We start from the raw sequence: 20,062 nt of genomic DNA on the forward strand, positions 1-20,062 counted from the left end.
TGTGGCTCAGTGGTAGTATCCTTGCCTTGCATGCCGGGGGCATTGGGTTCGAACCTCAGCACCACATAAATAAATAAAATAAAGGTATTGTGTCCTACAACTTAAAATAAAATAAACTCCCAGCTAAAATTTGCTCATCTTAAAAAGATAAGTAATACTTAATCATTGTTTTTACATTAATTGCGTATAATATGGTGGCTATGAAATAGGTTTTACAGTTAGATTTCTTGGATTTGAACCCTGATTACTTTTTTTAGCCATGAAGACTTGGGCCTGGTCTTCTGATTCTTAGTTTGCTTATGAAAAAAAATAATAGTTCCTACCTCACTAAGGGAAGTGTTAACTGAGATAATATATTTAATGGTGTAACACTTATTAATAATAAATAGTACTTATTACGTGATTGACTGTAACTTATCAACTAAAATTAAGAAAATTTTAGAATGAAAATGTTAGCATATTCCAATACAAGGCATTTAAATGGAATAATACTGCCTTGTGAAGTGAGTTTTCCTAATTATTGAATACCTGTATAGTTCTACCTGCTTTCACTCTTTTGAGTTTCTACTCTCAGAAAATTGAGGTTAACAATGTATAAGCTACTTTGACTTACTATCTATCATTGATACATACTTATATACATTCCAGTTATACTTATTTTTGCCCCTTGTTATTAAGATGTAAATGAGGGCTGGGGATGTGGCTCAAGCGGTAGCGCACTCGCCTGGCATGCGTGCGGCCCGGTTTCGATCCTCAGCACCACATACAAAGATGTTGTGTCCACCGATAACTAAAAAATAAATATTAAAAATTCTCTCTCTCTCTCTCTCTCTCTCTCTCTCTCTCTCACACACACACACACACACACACACACACACACAATCACTCTCTCTTAAAAAAAAAGATGTAAATGATTTTTATATATGGTTAATTTCACATCTTCTTTTCCTATCTGCTTAAGAGCTGTGCTCCTTCAGTTACTCATTTTTGTAGATTCTTTAACTATTGTCTGCTGGGTTTTTTTCCTTCATCATCATAGCTTATTATGTAATAGTAACACAAACATGTTTGTTGAGTATAACAAGAATAGTTAAGAATTTGTGGGGGCTGGGGATGTAGCTCAGTTGGTAGAGCACTTGCCTTGCATGCACAAGGCCCTGGGTTCCCCAGCACCACCAAATTAATAAATAAGAAAGAATTTGTGGCCTAGGGCTAGGGATATATTGCTGTGGTACAGTGCCTATCTAGCATGCATGAAAGTCTGGGTTCAATCTCCAGTATCCCCAAAAAAAGAGAAGAAAAGAACTTGTGAGCTAATAGCTAGGTTTACCTAAATTATACCTATCATCATGATGAATAGCTTTAAGTGAATACTATAATTGAGTAGATTATTTTAAATATCTTTTAATTGTAAATAGACACAATATCTTACACACACACATAAAACACACATATATGTGTATGTGTGTTATATATATATATATATATATGTGGGTTTTTTTTTTTTGTTTTTTTTTTTTTTGTTTTGGTTAGTGCTGGGGATTGAACTCATGGCCTTGTGCATGCTAGGCAAGCACTCTACCACCTGAGCTATATCCCATTTATTTATTTATTTATTTATAGATATTTATTTTTTAATTGTAGATGGACACAATACCTTTATTTCATTTATTTATTTTTATGTGCTGCTGAGGATCCAACTCAGGGTCTCGTGCAAGGTGAGTGCTCTACTGCTGAGCCACAACCCCAGCCCAAGAGATATTTTTTAAAAGACCTAAAGTTACAGAATTAATTTACATCAAACTCTTTATATTTATTTTTTAGTTTTCGGCGGATACAACATCTTTGTTTGTATGTGGTGCTGAGGATCGAACCCGGGCCGCACGCATGCCAGGCGAGCACGCTACCGCTTGAGCCACATCCCCAGCCCTCCATCAAACTCTTAACCAAGTTTTTTTTTTTTTTTTTTAACAGGAGAGGAAAAATTGGAATGAGTATTTGTTTTTTTCTCTAAATGTTGAGGTAATAAATCATATATTTTAATGAAAAAAAAAGGTAATAGGATTTTTTTTTTCTTTTGTCTGTCTCCTACAGGTTCTTTGGCATGGATGATTTTTCAGTGGGAGGATTAGAATTGACCAACCAGATTCCTGCTTTGTTAGGGAGTACGGCCACGGCAGCTAAACTCATGGACATAGAAAATGCACGTGGTGATCCAGTTAGATCTTTAGTAAATAGATCTAGAAACTCATCAGTGGAAGATGATGATGATGTTGTGTTTATTGAATCTGTACAACCTCCTTCAATTTCTACAATAGCCCATCAAAGAAATTTTATATTGGCATCATCAAAACATGAAAAACCACAAGGAAATCATTCCATGTTCCTGCCACCTTCAAAAGATTTGGCTTCTCAGAAGGGAAGTATGTGTGAAACAATTGTTATTGATGATGAAGAGGACATAGAAACAAATGGAGGAGAGGAGAAAACTTCTTCCAATTTTACTGAGTGGGGACTTCCTACAACTAAAAATAATACCAAAGATTTGGATTTCTCCACTTCAAGTCTTTCAAGAAGTAAGGTAAATGCAGGAATGGGTTATAGTGTTATCACAACAGAATCGACTCTGAGATACATTTTACTAATATTACAACCTTAGAAACAGTGTAATGCTGGGCGAGATATGAACTTAATGATTACACATATAACATCACTGTAGAATACCAACTTGGGAGATATCGCTAAAGGACTTCAGTCAAGTAATTTTGGTGTTAATATACAAACATACACCCCATCTTTAACTTCACAGACCAAGACTGGAGTAAGACCTTTTAATCCTGGTAGAATGAATGTGGCTGTAGATGTATTTCAGAATGGAGGATTTCCAACTCATCATAATCCTGGTAAGCAGTAGGTGATATTATTTACCTTCTACATCAAATGAATAAACTTTTAGCTATATTTAATGCTTATTTATATCTATTTACATTCTGTATGAAATATTTCTCTTGGCTTTAATATTAAGGCAGTATATTGCCAGGTGCAGTAGCACACTCCTGTAATCCCAGTGTCTCAGTAGACTGAGGGAGGAAGATCATGAGTTCAAAGCCAGCCTCAGCAATGGCAAGGTGCTAAGTGTCTCTAAATAAAGTACAAAATAGAGTTGGGAATGTGGCTTGGTGGTTGAGTGCCCCTGAGTTTAATCCCCAGTACACCCCCCCCAAAAAAAAAACAGTATATTTTACATAATAAAACTGTACAGTCTACTTGGTCTCTGAAATTTTAGGAAGTTAATCTTATTTTACTCAATGTGATTTACATCTAAAGTGTTTTAATTGAAAACCTTCATAACTACTACTACCCTTGTTTATTTTAATATGAAGATTGTAGGGTTGAGGCTGTACCTTAATAAACCATGTGCTTAATATAAAAGGCCCAAGGTTCAGTGCCCAGTAGCAGAAATAATAAATAAACAAATAAATAAATATTGTAGAATAAAAAGATGGATAGTGAACAAAATAATACGTAATATCAAATTTTAATTTGTAAATATCTAACTTGATGTTTTAGTTTTTGCTTTTTAATTATTTACTTTGGGGCTGGTTGTCTATGACTTTAGTTTTTAAATCACCGTTTTATTAGTTGCTTGATTTTAAAAGTTGAAATGTTTTAGAGAAATTTATTTTAAAATCTTTTATGTGTAGAGTCTTTTTTTGATAGATATAGCAAGTTATTTTAAATATTAGCAATTCCTTTTTGTGGCTTTTCTATTGTAAAGGTAAAATTTCTAAGCTGATTCCAAGCTGCAAAAGCTTGAGTTAAAGTGTAAAAGACTAGGCATTGTAAAGCTTCTAAATGGCAAGGCCTGGGCTAAAAAGTAAAGACTAGGTATTGTTAAAATTCCTCTGCTACCCCCGGAACCTGTAATCTCTGTGAGTTGTTAGGACAATGCGGGAACTGCCCAGTAAATATCTCCATTGATTCCCTAGTTGTTTAATAGCTAAGGGCTCCAGGTAGCATGGCACGTAAGCATCTAGGCTCCAAAACCAATCAGTTTAAATTTGTACCCCGCTTAGAAATGACCAATCACCCCTGCCCAGATTGTTCCCGCCAATGAATGGACTAATCATGTATCAGAGTTGTTGTTCAATTTTCCCGCACCTCATGATGATTTGTTCTGATGTATGCAAAGCCCCCCACCCTCTCCAAAAAGTGTACTTAAGCTCTGCTTGACCTCTGCTCTGGGCTCTGGGCTGCTCTCCCTTCTTGAGTGAGCACAGAGCCCCAGCACGCTGGAACGGATCCCTAATAAATCCCCCTTGCCATTGCATGAAGCTAGTCTCGTGTGGTCTCTTTCTCCGACGCTTTGCCAGACCCTTACACTATGACTTAAATGGGGTTTGGGGGTGGCAGGATTGGTAATGGATTTTTTTACCATTTTAATGCCTTTTAGCCTGTTGAATTTTTTAAAAAATAACTGAAAAGAAACCAGAACTTAAGAACCTAATTCTGTTACTGCTTTACTAGAATGCCAGTTTTTTCTTTATATTTTTAATCTTTTCCTCTGTTATGAGAATACTATGTGATTATTACAGAATATTTGGAAGAAATCATGGTTAGAAATAAAGACATATCTGTCTTCTTATTCCAACATCTAGAAGTGATCTCTGTTAAGTTTCTGGTTTGTGTACTTTCAGACTTCTGTGATTTTTAAAAAATATATATAATTTAAAGTATATCATGGATAGTTTTATATCACATTGGTATACTCAATCTAAATTGTAGTATTTTGTGTCTTTTAAAATATATAAATACAATTGTTAGTGGTCACAGACTATTCTTTTGTCTGAGGTACATATTCCCCTACTTTCTTTTTTTTTTTTTTTTAGCATTTATATTTAGTTTCCCAATTTTCACTTTTGAAACAATACACTTGAGTAAATTATCATTTATAATTTTTAATTATTTCCATAGAGTATTTGTTATATGGTTTATATATGAGGTGTCCCCCAAAAGCTCATGTGTGAGACAATGCAAAAAAATTAAGAGTAGAGTAGGCATGGTGGCGTACACCTGTAATCCCAGCAACTCTGGAGGCTGAGGCATGAGAATCTCAAGTTTGAGGTCAGCCTGAGCAATTTAGCTAGATCTTATCTCAAAATAAAAAGGGCTAGAGATGGTTAAGCACCTGGATTCAATTTAGCAAGATCTTATCTCAAAATAAAAAGGGCCTCATGGTTAAGCACCTGGTTTCAATCTTTAAAACTACAAAAGAAAAAAACCTGGTTGGAGAAAGGACTAGTTTTAGTCTTTGTAGAGTGCTGAGAGCCATAGCCAAGTAGGAGTGATGCATGGCATTTTTGGTTGAAAGGTGACCCCAGCAAGCCATTAAGATGATAATGATTATGTTAAGATGCTCTTTCAATTGGAGATTGGACCCCTACTGTCTGCCTAGGCCTGCTACTTTGGAGCTCTCCCAGGATTCCAGGAGACTTCCCATTGGTTGGGGAAATGGGGTAGGAGGGAATTCTGGAGGAGGGATTTCCTGTTGGTGGAGTGTGTCCCGGGAGAAGGCCGCATGCGTGGCATTCGGAGGAGTTTTGGAAATAAAGTTTGTTCCTGCTTGAGTGGCTCGTGATTTTGTGCCCAGCCAGACTGCGGCATTAGAGAGTTATACATAGTTTTCTTTTGATATAGCATCTATACTAGACAATTAATAGTTTTTAAAGGTTCTTAAAAAGTGGAATCTTGGGACTGGGGATGTGACTCAATGGTAGAGAACTTGCTTTATACTCTATTATCTTGAAACCCACCTTTGTATGATTTAGTGTATTGGTTATTTGGAACACAATGGTTCACTGAGTTGCACAAGATCATTTTAAATGTTGACAGTTCAAAAACCTTGTCAAAATCTCAGTGGTAGAAGTTTTAAAAAATGCCGATTTTCACTTAAAAACTCAAATTTTTTCATCATTAACAAATACTGTCAGTTTTCTTGACATGAAAGATTCATTTCATTCATTTTAAGAAAAGGTTTCCTGCCAGGCACTCTGGCACACTCATGTAATCCCCACTGCTTGGAGGATCACAAGTTGAAGGCCAGCCTCAGTAACTTAGTAAGACCCTGTCTCAGGAAAAAAAAGTTTGGGGAGGGCTGGAATGTGACTGAGTGGTAAAGTGCCTCTGAGTTCAATCCCAAGTACCTAAACAACAAAAACAAAAAGTATGGGCTGGGGATGTGGCTCAAGTGGTAGCACGCTCGCCTGGCATGCGTGCGGCCCAGGTTCCATTCTCAGCACCACATACAAAGATGTTGTGTCCGCCGAAAACTATAAAAAAATTTTAAAAACTCTCTCTCTCTCTCTCTCTCTCTCTCTCTTAAAAAGTATTTCCCAATAGCCATAGTTTGTCATTCCAAGTCAGTAGTAATTCCATGAAAATGGTTTAGTTTACTTTCAGTATATCGAATGTGCAACTGCTTATTTTTTTGTTTTTAAAAGAGACAAGTAATTTTTACTGTTTCATAACAGATATCTATTGTGTAATGGAGAATTTGGGGCTGGGGTTGTACTGAGAGGTAGAAAGCTTGCTTAACTGCATATAAGATGTACAAGGTCCTAGGTTCAATCACTAGCACTAGGGGATGAGGGGGTTTTGATTGGCCTTTGTCCCTGATTCCTGGAGGGGAGTCTTAAGTCCCGGGAGTTTCCAGAATATTACAAGTATGGTTGTTAATTCATGATCTCTTGGATTTATGCTGAGATGAGATGATAGGGGATAGCTATGAGATTAATGAATTGGATTTTTTTTTTTTTTCATTTGGGGGAACAGGAATGGGGGATTGGACTCAGGGACACTCTACTACTAAGCTATATCCCCTGCTCTTTTTTTTTTTTTTTTAAAGACAGGGTCTCTCGGATTTGTCCATGCTGGCCTTGAACTTTGAATCCTCTGGCTGGGGATATAGCTCAGTGGTAAAGCAGTTACCTAGCATGCAAATATGCTGTGGGTTTTATTCCTAGTACCACAAGTTAATTAATTAAAATAAAACCTTATCTTGTTCTTATCTTCCTCAGGGGAGCATTGGGCATGTTTCATCCAAGTATTTCATCAGCATGTATCAAATATAAGTTTAAGATTTATTTAATGGTTTGCTATTTGCAGGTTTTCTAGTCTTTGCAATTGTAAACCAGGTTTTTCATGAACATCTTTTAGGTTTAGATATTTATTTATTTATTTTTGGTACTTGTGATTGAACCCAGGGGCACTTAACCACTGAGCAATATCTCCAGCCCTTTCTATTTTTGAGATAGGGTCTCACTAAATTGCTTAGAGCCTCACTAAGTTTATGAAGCTAGCCTTGAACTTTCAATCCTCCTGCCTCAGCCTTCTAAGCACCGGAACCAGTGGCATTTTTCTTTTCTTGAAAAGTTTCTAGAAATACATTTTGCAGACAAAATGTCAATTTTTTTTTTAAATGTTGGGGATCGAACCCAGGACCTTGAACACATTAGGCAAGCACTCTACCACTGAGCTATGACCCCAAATTTATATTTTGTTCTTGTCATCCCTTTATCTTACTAATTCATACCTGTATTTTGTATTTCTAATGTTTTCTCATTACATGAAATATTATTGATTTTTAAAATGTAAAAGCACTAAATGATTCATTTGATACCCATAAATAAGTGAAGCAGAAAGTTTCCATAACTACACTTGAACTATAGTTGTTTATGATATATGACAATTTCTATTGTCTATGAAGTATGGACTGAACTTACATCATTCCTGAGTTCTGTAAAGATCTACTTTTGAAGACAGAACTTAAGAGAACAGTATCCTTGAAATAATAAGATTTAATCTAGAGCCGCAGGCATGGTGGCTGTAATCCCAGCAGTTTGGGAGGCTGAGGCAGAAGTAACCCAAATTCCAAGCCAGCCACAGCAATTTAGCAAGGTTTATAAGCAACTTAGGGAGACTCTGTCTCAAAATTTAAAAAAAAAAAAAAGTGCTGGGGATGTGGCTCAGTGATTAAGCACCCCTGGGTTCAATCCCTGGTGCTTAAAAAAAAAAAAAAAAAAAAAAGATTTAATTTAGAATTCTAAAGAAAATGTTCATAATTCTAAAGAAAATGTCCATAAGTTTATTAGGTGAAGATAATGGTTAATATTTGAAGCTTTCTTTGAGATTAAGTCACTTCTAAGGCAATGTCAGTATAACTAATAGACAGAAAATTTGCTAAAAAAAAAATGTGATTTAAGGCAGGCATGGTAATGTAGGCCTGTAATCCTATCTACTTTGGAAGCCAAGGCAGGAGGATCATAAGTTTGAAGCCAGCCGTGGCAATTTAGCAAGACCCTGTCTAAAAATAAAATAAAAAGGCCTGGGGTATAGCTTAGTGGTAGATCCTCGAACTGGGTTCAACCCTAGTACTGAAAAAAAGAGAAGGCAAGTAGGGAGTGGAGTAAGGAACCAGGAAAAGAAATGTGATTTAGTTGGGGATGGAGTGAGATGATACATTCAGTTTTAGACAACTGAATATGAGATGATGTAACAGCATATCTATCCAATCGTTTCCAGATGCTGTGCATGAACCAGAGTACATTATTAATATGAATATGCAGTAATGAGAAGGAAGATACACTTGTGATTATGTCTTCTTTTAATTCCAGTAAATTTTCTAAGAGTTGGAAATGCTAACACAAAGAATCAGTCCTAAATTGTGATTTAAGATGTCAGGAGTCTCATTTATGTTTTTCTTTTCTTTTCTTTTTTTTTTTTTTTAATATTTTTTTAGTTTTAGTTGGACACAATACCTTTATTTTATTTATTCATTTTTATGTGGTGCTGAGGATCGAATCCAGGGCCTTGCATGTACTAGGCAAATATTGAGCCACAACCCCAGCCCTCATTTATGTTTCTTAAGAATTGGTTTAAAGAAAAGGTTTATTAGGGATATGGGGGGGCGGGGGTTAACACAAGGGGAAATTTACCATTGTGCTACATCCTCAGTCCTTTATTTTGAGACAGGGTCTCACTAAGTTGCTTAGGGCCTCACTAAGTTGCTGAGGCTGGCCTTGAAATTTCGATCCTCCTGTCTCAGCTTTCCAAGCTTCTGGGATTACAGGTGTGAACCACTGCACCTGGCAAAAAGACATGTTTCAAGTAAAAGATTTTGTCATTTGTCCTGTGTCACTGGACTGTCAAGTTAGGCTAATTCAGAAGTCTTTTGGAGGTGAATATGAGATTATTTGTGGACTATGGGCTGTGATATAAAACCAGATTACCTATTTGGTGACTTTCAATGATTTCAGAATTGCATTATAAACATAAATGCTGACTCTTTTGGGGTGCTGGGGATTGAACCCAGGGCCTTATGCATGGGAGGCAAGCACTCTACCAGCTAAGCTATATCCCCAGCCCTAAATGCTGACTCTTTTAAAGTAACAATAACAATTTTGCTTAGTGTATATTGTTTTTCTTAACATATCCCTAATCCACAATATAAATTAAGAGTAGAAGCGAGGCATGGCATGGTGGTAAACTAATGTAATCTCAGCTACTCAAGAGGCTGAGGCAGGAGAATTGCAAGTTCAGAGTCAGCAGGTGCAATTTAGCAAGGCCCTGTCTCAAATTGGGAAAAAAAAAAAAAAGGACTAAGAATATAATAGTTTATTGGTAGAGTACCAATGGGTTCAGTCCCCACTACCACCATTTAAAAAACAAATTTTTTTAATTGCTCTTGCCATCATTATTATGTTTTTATTACATTATAAATATTTTGTACATGATACTGATTCTAGGGAGTTGCATTTCTGATATCTAGGTAATTCCTATGCCTCTTACTGAGAATAAATAGGAGAAAAAGAAAAAGTATATAAAATATCTGTTGAAGACCATCATAGAGCTAACAAATACAGTGAAAAATGTTGGAGTTCTAAGACCTAAGAGAAGAAACCTCAGAGAAATAATTCTAATACTTAGTACTCCATTTTTCCTTCATAAATATGTGTTCATTACCAGAAAAGGCTCTTGAGGAGTTAAGTAGTTTTTTGATAGACTTCAGTGGAAACTCCCAAAGAGAGGTGCTTGTAGAAACTTCTTTCCAGGGCTGGGGTTGTGGCTCAGTGGTAGAACACTTGCCTAGCATGTGCACATGCCTAGTGAGGCCCTGGGTTCCAGTCTCAGTACCGCATATAAATAAAATAAAGGTTCATTTACAACTAAAATAAATATATATTTTTTTTTTAAAAAAGGGGGGGTTGCAGCTCAGTTGTGGAGTGCTTGCCTTGTATGCATGAGGCACTGGGTTCGATCCTCGGCACCACATAAAAATAAATAAATAAAAATAAAAGTATTGTGTCCATCTACAGCTAAAAAAAAAAATTAATAAAAGAAAAAAGAAACTCCTTTCCAGCTTTTGAATTAGAATGATGACAATATTCAGAGCCTTAGGCATTTGTTTGTTTGTTTGTTTTGCAGTTTTTCATATAAAAATAAACAGTACCTGCAAGGGCCTGGGTTTAAAACCTGGCACCACAAAATTAACAAAAATAATTAAAAAATAACCAGAGCTGGGTGTCATGACACATGCCTGTAACCCCAGCAACTTGGGAACCTGAGACAGGAGGATTGCTAGTTCAAAGCCAGCCTCAGCAATTTAGTGAAGTAACCAGAAATATGAGGAGGTTAGGCCATATCAAGAGGCGGAAAAAAGCAGACAATAGAAGTAAGCACGCAGGGTTTCAGGATAATAGGGTTGGGTTGGGGGTATAGTTGAGTGGTAGAGCACTTGCTATCATGCACAGAGCCCTGGCTTCAATCTCCAGCACCTCACACCCCACCCTCCAAAAAAGATAATAGGGCTAACAAACACAAATTTTAAGAAACTATAGATTGGACACAGCTAAAGAGAGTACGAATGAACTGTAAGATGTATCATTGAAGGTTATTGAGACCCAAAGGGTAGAAAACACAGAAAAGAATGTAAGAGGACTATCACAATTGACTAAAAGAATAAGTAATTAGTGTCCCAAAAAGAAGAGGATAGATGGAGCGAAAAAAATACAATTTGGTAATTTTCTTTTCTTTTTTTTTTAAGAGAGAGAGAGAGAATCTTTAATATTTATTTTTTAGTTTTCGGCAGACACAACATCTTTGTATGTGGTGCTGAGGATTAAACTCGGGCCGCACGCATGCCCCTGGTAATTTTCTAAAATGAAAAAACGTTAACTTAAAAATTCAAGTACCTTACCCATGCATGAAATAAAGTCCACTGACAACTAAGAAAACTAAAAAAAAAAAAAAAAAAAAAAAAATAGGGCTGGGGATGTGGCTCAGAGGTCAAGTGCTCCTTGTTCAATCCCCAGTACTTACCTCCCCACCCCCACAAAAAAAGAAATTCAAGCACCTTTACAAATTCCAGTTAGAGTAAACTATAAAAAGACATGTACAGGGACTGGGGCTGTAGCTCAGTGGTTGGGCACTTGCCTAGCATGGGTGAGGCACTAGGTTAGCATCATATGAAAAATAAAGTTTAAAAAAATATATATTTAGGGGCTGGGGTTGTGGCTCAGCGGTAGAGTACTCGCCTAGTGTGATGCACTGGGTTCAATCCTCAGCACCATATAAAAAAATAAAGAAAGAAAATAAAGGTATTGTCCAACTACAACTAAAAATATATATAAATATTTAAATATATATATATTTTAAACCTTTATTTGTTTATTTATTTATTTTTATGTGGTGCTAAGGCTCGAACCCAGTGCTTTGCACATGCTAGACGAGCATTCTACTGCTGAGCCATAACTCCCGCCCTTTTAAAAACTGCATATTAAAAAAAAAAAAAAGACATATACAGCCTGCCACAGTGGCACATGCCTATAAATCCCAATTATTCAGGAAGTTGAGGTGGGAAGGTCACAAGTTTGTTTTATTTTGTTTTTTTAAATTGTTGTCTTTGTCATAATGAACTTTTTTATTCATTTATTTATATGCATTGCTAAGGACCAGTGCTTCTCACATGCAAAGCAAATGCTCTACCACCAGGCTATAGCCCCAGCTCCAAGTTTGAGGCCAGCCTCAACAACTTAGTGAGATCCTGTCTCAAAATAAAAAATAACAAGGACTGGTAATGTAGCTCCATGTTAAAGGGCCCCTGGGTTCAATCCTGAGTACCTAAAATTAATAAATGAGTAAGTTGGGAAAAAAAATACAAATATCATAGTAAGAAATGGGAAAAAATTCAAATGTTCATCAATAGCAAGAATGAATAATAATACAGTAATATTGGTCATGCAAGGAATAGTCAACAATAATTAGAATAATGATCTTAGGGATAAAGATGTAACTCAGTGCAAAAACATTTGCCTAGCACGCATGAAGCCTTGTGTTTGATCTCTGTGTTGCAAAAAGAAAAGGGAAAGAATATCTTGCTGCATGCAGTGGGGGTGAGCCTTAACTGATAAAATATAGAGCTAAGGAAACTAAACATAAAAGTACGAACTATGTGATTTTGTGTATGTGAAATTTAAAATAAGACAAAACTAATTTTTGGTGTTGTGGGCATGTAATCCTGGGTACTTAGGAGCCTGAGGCAGGAGAAGTGCAAGTTCCAGGCCAGTCTGGGTAACTTAGGCCCTTGGGGGGAGGGCTTAAGGTCTGGAGATATAGCTTAATGGTAGAGCATTTGTCTAGTAGTATGCGTGATGCTCAGAGTTCAGTGTTAAGCACCACACACACAAAAAAAGAGAGAAGTTAATCTTTGACCTATTAAATGTAAAGGGAGTAACTGATAGGCAAGAGCTAAAAGAAAAGCTTTTGGAATATTAGAAATATTCTGTATATTTATCTAGATAATAGTTGTGCAAGTTTATACAATGCTAGAAAAAATAATTAGCTTCTGCACTTTAGATTCTTAGATTTTAATGAAATATCTTAGGGTTTTTAAAACAATGAAACATTTTAAAACATGAAATCTCTTAAACATCAATATTATATGATTAAACAAGTAACAAGTCCTATAATAAAACATTATTGTTAGAGGCTGTGTATGAATTATGGGTTTGTTTGAGCAATCTTGAGGCGAGGTGGGGGGGGTGGGGAGTGGTTGTCCTGTGCTTTTCTGAGAACTCCTGGTGTGAATCCACCAGTTGCAGATTGCTCAAATTAAAGCTGACACCTTACCTTAGTTCATAGCCCTAGGTTAAAAAGCAGCCTTGGAAGGTGGGCGGAACCTCCCTAGCCCCAAACAACTTGTTTTTCTCATACTTATCCTGCTGTCCTCATCTTTTTCCTCAAGAAGCCTGCCATACTAAAACCTTTTGATATATTTCCTCTTAAATAAAGATTTGGGGCCTTTTTCCTTGTTCACCTGTAGTCCCTGCCAGGGCTAGAAAACTTGCCAGGCCTCTACTTTGAAAACTATTTTCTGCCTCTTTTGTTGTTTATTTATTATTTTCACACCTCCAAGCAGGAATCTGCTTTCTTGGGATGCTGGTAACCCCGATACATTAGCATCGGAATACCTTTCATAAAAAAATTATTTTGTAAATCAAACTTGCAATTTTTTTATGACAGTAGAATGTGTTTTGGCAGATTATACATACATAGAGTATAACTTATTCTATTTAGGATCCCACTCTTGTGGTTGTACATGATGTGGAGTTACCCTGGTTGTGTATTCAAATACAAGGCCAGGAAAGTTATGACTGATTAATTCTACTATCTTTCCTATTTCCCTCTCCTCTCCCTTTCCTTCATTTCCTTTTGTCTAATCCAATGGATTTCTGTTATTCCCTTCCCCAGCCTCCCTTGTTTTGGATTAGCATCCACAAATCAGAAAACATTTGGCCTTTGGTTTTTTGGGAATGGCTTATTTCAGTTAGCATGATAGTCTCCAGTTCCATCCATTTACCGGAAAATGCCATCATTTCATTCTTTAATGCTGAGTAATATTCCATTGTGAATATATATACCACATTTTCTTTTCTTGCTTATTCTGGTTTAGTTTTATCTGTAAATGAAAATAAGACAAAATAAGAAACAGTAGGTAGCAATTGAGGAAAGAATATAGGTATGGTTGTTAGTGCTAGTAATGTTGTTAAGAGGCCCTTGGAACAATTGGAGGGAACCAATGGCCCCCTCTTTGTAATAACAAAAAGCTTCTTTTTGGTACCAGGAATTCAACCCAAGTGCTAACCACTGAGCCACATCCCCTGCTGTTTTTACTTTTTTTTTTTTTTTTTTTTTTTTTGAGACAGGGTCTCACTAAGTTGCTTGGGGCCTTGCTAAATTGCTAAGGTTGTCTTTGAATTCATGATCCTCCTGCCTCAGCCTCCTGAGCCACTGGAATTACAGGCGTGCACCACTGTAACCTACACAAAAGGCTGGTGAGCAGTGAGGCAGAAGAATTACAAGTTCAGTAAGACTGTCTCAAAAATTTCACAAAAAGAACTAAGGATGTAGTTTACTGGTAAAGCACCCCTAGGAAGATGGATGAATGGACGGATATAAACAGATAGATATGAAAAAATAATTTTATACCATAGGGTCCTGTTTTTTGAAGCTTCATCTAATTTTCATTAGAAATGCAGAATCTCTGGTCCCTTTTCATATCTACCAAGTTAGAATCTCTGTTAAACAAGATTCCTAGGCTGGGGATGTAGTTCAGTGGTAGAGTATTTGCCTAGCATGCTCAGGCCTTGGATTTGATCCCCAACACCACAAAAGAAAGACAGAAAAGATTGTTAAGTGACTTCATATACGTATTAAAGCATTTCACCTCTATGTAATCCTATACCATTTTGAAGCTAATAGTAATATATTATTAATAATAATAACAGTGACATACAATATATGTAAGATTAGGAAAGCTATCTTTCCTGAGTAACCTACAACCTATATTAATGCCTATGAAAGCTAAGGAAAGTAGACCAATGTCTTCAATTTTCTTGAAATATGCAAAAATGATGGCTTAAGTTTTAGAGCAATGAATAGGTGGAAAAATGATAAAGCAAAAACAATAAAGTAATAATAAACAAGGAGGGAAATGAATTACAGTAGATGGGGTAGAGAGAGAAGATGGGAGGGGAGGGGAGGGAGGATAGTAGAGGATAGGAAAGGTAACAGAATACAACAGTCACTAATATGGCAGTATGTAAAAATGTGGATGTGTAACCGATGTGATTCTGCAATCTGTATTTGGGGTAAAAATGGGAGTTCATAACCCACTTGATTCTAATGTATGAAATATGATATGTCAAGAGCTTTGTAATGTTGTGAACAACCAATAAAAAAAAAAAACAATAAAGTAGTGTTGAATCCACTTGGTGAGTATATGGGTGTTGTAAAAGTTTTCAACTTTTCTGTATGCTTTAAATTTTTCATAATGTTGGCTAGGAAAATGGATAAACTTATAGCCTTATCATATTTCTTAAGGTTTCTGGGTAGTCATGCTTCACTATGGCTATCTCTGCATTTGCATATCCTTTGCCATTTTCTATAAATGTATATAAAAGTGGCATTTTTTGAGTGTGCCCCACAACACTTTACTATTATATGCATTATCTCATTTATTCCTTATAATAGTTCAATGAATTAAGTGTAATTGCAGTTTATATCAGAGAAACCACAATATGGGGGCTGAGGTTATAGCTCAGTGGTAGAGTGTTCACCCAGTGGGCATAAGATCCTGGATTCAATCCCCAGACCACTTTGAAAAAAAAAGGCCAGCCATGCCTGATATTATGCTCTTGTACTCCCATAAACTCAGGACTGAGGCAGGAGGATTACAAGTTCAAGTTGTTCCTTGGCAATTTAGCTAGACCCTGTCTCAAAAAACAAAACAAAACAAAACAAAACAAAAAAACAGACCTGAGGATGTGGCTCAGTGATCTATTGCCCTTAGGTTTAATCTCCATTGCTAAAAAGAACAAACATGAGCTTAATGTATTTGCATAATCTTATAAATTAAGGAGATACATTTTTATTTTTGTGTTTTGCCATACTGGAGTGGAATCTCAGGCCTCAAATATGTTGGGCAAGTGCTCTAATACTGAGCTATGTGCCCAGCCCACAACTTAGTTTGAACCTGGGAAGTCTGACTTATAACTGATGGCTATAGCATTACACAATTCTAGTATTCATGATTAATTGAATTGTTGGCACAATTAAATATCATTCCCTTGGAATATGAAGTGAATAGTTATCCTAGATTGTTCATTGAGGCTGTCAACCCTCAACACATGCTTATATGCTGCCTCTTAAATTCTTAAATGAAAATTTCAAATATTTGTCTGATGTGAATTTTATTTATTCCATAACTTTTTCTTCTGTTTTTAATTTTTAAGATTCTTGGATCTCCCAGTCAGCATCATTTCCCCGTAACCAGAAACAGCCAGGGGTGGATTCTTTATATCCAGTGGCCTTACTTCCTAATCAGAATTTCCAGCCTCCAGCCCAACAAAAACTTACTAAACCAGCTAAAATCACTTGTGCAAACTGCAAAAAACCTTTACAGAAGGGACAGACAGCTTATCAACGAAAAGGATCTGCTCACCTCTTCTGTTCTACCACGTGCCTTTCTTCCTTCTCTCATAAACGTGCTCGAAAGACACGAAATGTTACATGTAAAAAGTAAGCAGTATCATTTCTCCATATGGTTGAATATGAGCAATAAAAATAAATGTTCTGCATGCATTTGGAAGGCAGAAAAAGTTTATGAACCTAGAGTATGTTAAAGCTGTGAATTCTTATATTATGCTTCCGCTTAACAAGAAAGTGAAATATAGGTATGGAAGTATATTCTCTTTCCCTGTCTTACACCTTATTTCTGCCAAGGTATTACCAGCATGTTTGAATGTTTCCACAAAGCTGAACAACTGGTGAAGTTCTTATGCTACAAAAGGTGTTTTTACCTTTGAACCTTCTCTTTCTGTGTTATTTAGGAACTCATGGTAATGAAGCCAAAATTAGATTTTACTATATCCAAAAGTTATAGCTAATTCCTAGGGTTAAATAATAATAAAATGAAAATGTTAATTATTAATCATATATTTTACTTTTTGTTAAAATACAGTGTTCTTGGGGCTGGGCTGTAGCTTAGTGGTAGAGTGCTTGCTTAGCATGTGTGAGGCCTAGGTTTGATCCCCAGTACAAAAAAAAAAATAATAAAGGAAACGGTGTCTTAAATTGTCTATCCTTTGTATTTCAGAGATGCACCTACAAAGAAGGCTACTACTATTGTTACTCCAGTAGAATCAAGCAAATCCTTCCAAGAATTTTGTTGTACATCTTTGTCTCCCTATGAAGACAACCAGAATCTTAGAAAAGGATTTTTTAATAAGTCAAGATGTACAATCTGTAGTAAATTAACAGAGGTCTGGATTTTTATACCTAAATTGTTAATTTAGGTTAACAGGGATAATTGTAACTTTTAAGTGCTCTTGTAAGCTCTGCTGTCTAATGTAGATATCCTGTATATATATCATGAAGTTAAAAGATGGAATAAGGATATACTAGAACTATCTTATTAACTAATGTGTAGTATGGAAAGTACACATTTGTTCTTATGGAACTCATTGTAATAACTTAATAATTTGTGGTAGATTTCTGTTCATAGTAATAACACTAAAGAAAAGTGTAGTTTCAGAGCATGAGGGAAGCAACAGATCCTAATATAAGAACATGTAAAACAGAATGCATTCTGTTCCTTTAACACTAATTAAGTGATTCAGCATCTTTCAAGTTGCTGAAAAGGAAGAAACATGCATTCAGGAAGTCCTCATTTTATACTGTTTTTATTAACTATATTTGGTTCAGGTGATCTAATAGCTGAGCAAATCAGGATATGATTTTATTTATTACCACATTGAGAACTATCTTACTTATAGATACACTGGCACACCATCCTGACCATGGATAATGTTTATTCCCATATCCCCTCCTATGAATGTTCTAGGGAAGTGAACTTAATAACATTAAGAATGCCTTAATCCCAGCAACTCAGGAGACTGAGGCAGGGAGGATCAAGTTCAAAGCCAGTCTCAGCAACTTAGTGAGACAATGTCTCAAAAAAAAAAAAAAAAATGGAGGGCTGGGGATATAACTTGTTGGTAGAGTGCTTACCTCATGTGCACAGGCCCTGGGTTCAATCCCTAACACCACACACACACGCACAAAAAGCTGGGATGTGGCTCAGTGATTAAGCACCCGTGGGTTCAATCCCTGGTAACCCCACCACCACCACCAAAAAAAATGAATTCCTAATCCAGTTTTGTCGTTTTTTTTTGTTGTTGTTGTTGTTGTTGTTTTTTTTTTTTTTAGTTGGACACAGTGCCTTTATTTTTATATAGTGCTGAGGATTGAACCCAGCGCCTCGAACATGCTGGGTGAGAGCAACCCCAGCATTTTGTCATTCTTCAATGCCTTCGGGAATTGCTTTTTCTCTGTGAATATTGATTTTACAAACAGAAAAGGTGAAAGAACAGTGAAATGCTTTTTAATCTTTTTTTCTGAATGTTTTTTTCCCTGAGATATTACTAGAGGTTCTTTGTTTCTTTTACAGAAACTAGTTTCATTGCCTTTCTTTTTTTTTTTTTTTTTTTACTAACCTGGTTCATATATTTTAGTTAATTTTGTTTTTTCTTTTAGATTCGCCATGAAGTCAGTGTTAATAATGTAACACACAAGCTATGCAGCAACCATTGCTTTAATAAGTACAGATTGGCCAATGGTCTAATAATGAACTGCTGTGAACAGTGTGGAGAGTATATGCCCAATAAGAATGCTGGAAACAATATCCTGATTGGAGGTCAACAGAAGCGATTTTGCTCCCAAAGTTGTGTTAATGAATACAAAGAGGTAATTCTTTTTAATGATTAAGTATGTAATGGCTTAACCCTATTAGCTTATATTAATCAAATTTATCTTAGGATCTCCTCTAGTTCCATTTTGTCATTCTGTTATTGAGCTGACTATTTCAGCTATGTATTGAAATCTTATTTATTTATTTATTGCATGATGCTGGGTTTTGAACTCACAAATGCTAGGCAAGTGCTCTACCACTGAGCTTCATTCTCAATCTTAAAATATTGAAATCTATCCATTATTGTAGGTAAGCTTATTTTAAATGTTTTTTTCTTCAAGAGTAATTGTTCTTCTCTTTACTTTGTACTCCCACTAACAGTTTAATCCAGTAACTCTACAGTTTAATCAAAATTTGGCGTTGTCTGTTTTGATTTAAGCCACTGTAGTGGCAAAATGATGATTTAATTGTGGTTTTAGTTTACATTTCCCTAAGAACCCAATACTCCCTTTTCATCAAAAGATAATTTTATCCAACTCTTGTGTGGTGTGTGTGTGTGTGTGTGTGTGTGTGTGTGCGCGCGCGCGCTACAAACTGATCCATAGGCGCTACCACTGAGCCACATCCCCTGTCTTTATTTTTTTAATTATCACCCTCATTTATTTAATTTTTTTGGTACTGGAGATTGAACCCAAGGGATGCCTTACCACTGAAATCCCCAGCCCTTTTTAAATTTTTTTTTATTTTGAGACAGAGTTTCTCTAAGTTGCTGAAGCTAGCCTCCAGTTTGTGAGCATTCAGACTCAGCCTCCTGAGTCTCTGGGATTGCAGGCATGTACCACCACGCACAGTTTTATATTTTTATTTTGAGACAATCCTGCTTAATTGTTCAGGCTGGTCTTAAAGTTGCCTCAGCCTCCAGAGTAACTGGGATTACAGACATGTAGCAGTCTCTTAAAATTTTCAGACAATTTTTGAGTTGTCTCTCTCTCTCTCTCTCTTTTTTTTTTTTTTTTTTTTGAGACCATAGCTTTTTATGTTGTCCAGGCTGTCCTGGAACTCATCCTGCCTCAGCTTTCCCAGTAGCTGGGGCTATATGTACATACTACCATGTCCAGATCAAATTGGGTTGCCTTTTAATTGCTAAGTTGTTGGAATTCTTTAAATATTCTGGATACATGTTATTTGTTAAATAAATGTATTCAGAAGATCTTCTTTCAGTCTGACTTGCCTTTCATTCCTTAATGTTGTTTTTGA

The 20,062-nt window shown here is 36.1% G+C and overlaps 1 protein-coding gene across 10 annotated transcripts in view; it reads left to right on the forward strand.

The window, feature by feature from the left end:
- Positions 1 to 20,062, forward strand: part of LOC308656504 (zinc finger MYM-type protein 5-like) — a 42,450-nt gene that overhangs the window by 10,374 nt on the left and 12,014 nt on the right. For 9 of the 10 annotated variants that reach the window (XM_081307682.1, XM_081307684.1, XM_081307680.1 and 6 more), the window contains 5 exons: positions 2,095 to 2,581; positions 2,810 to 2,903; positions 16,350 to 16,635; positions 17,213 to 17,378; positions 18,652 to 18,861. In XM_081307682.1, coding sequence (XP_081163808.1) covers positions 2,105 to 2,581; positions 2,810 to 2,903; positions 16,350 to 16,635; positions 17,213 to 17,378; positions 18,652 to 18,861 — 1,233 coding nt within the window. In that variant the 5' untranslated portion in view covers positions 2,095 to 2,104. Of the gene's footprint in view, positions 1 to 1,665; positions 1,719 to 2,094; positions 2,582 to 2,809; positions 2,904 to 16,349; positions 16,636 to 17,212; positions 17,379 to 18,651; positions 18,862 to 20,062 lie in introns of those variants that run through there. The other variant, XM_081307676.1, reaches the window with a different exon arrangement.

Source organism: Spermophilus citellus (assembly GCF_964194105.1).
Source record: "Spermophilus citellus genome assembly, chromosome: 1".
Classification (NCBI taxonomy): domain Eukaryota; kingdom Metazoa; phylum Chordata; class Mammalia; order Rodentia; family Sciuridae; genus Spermophilus; species Spermophilus citellus.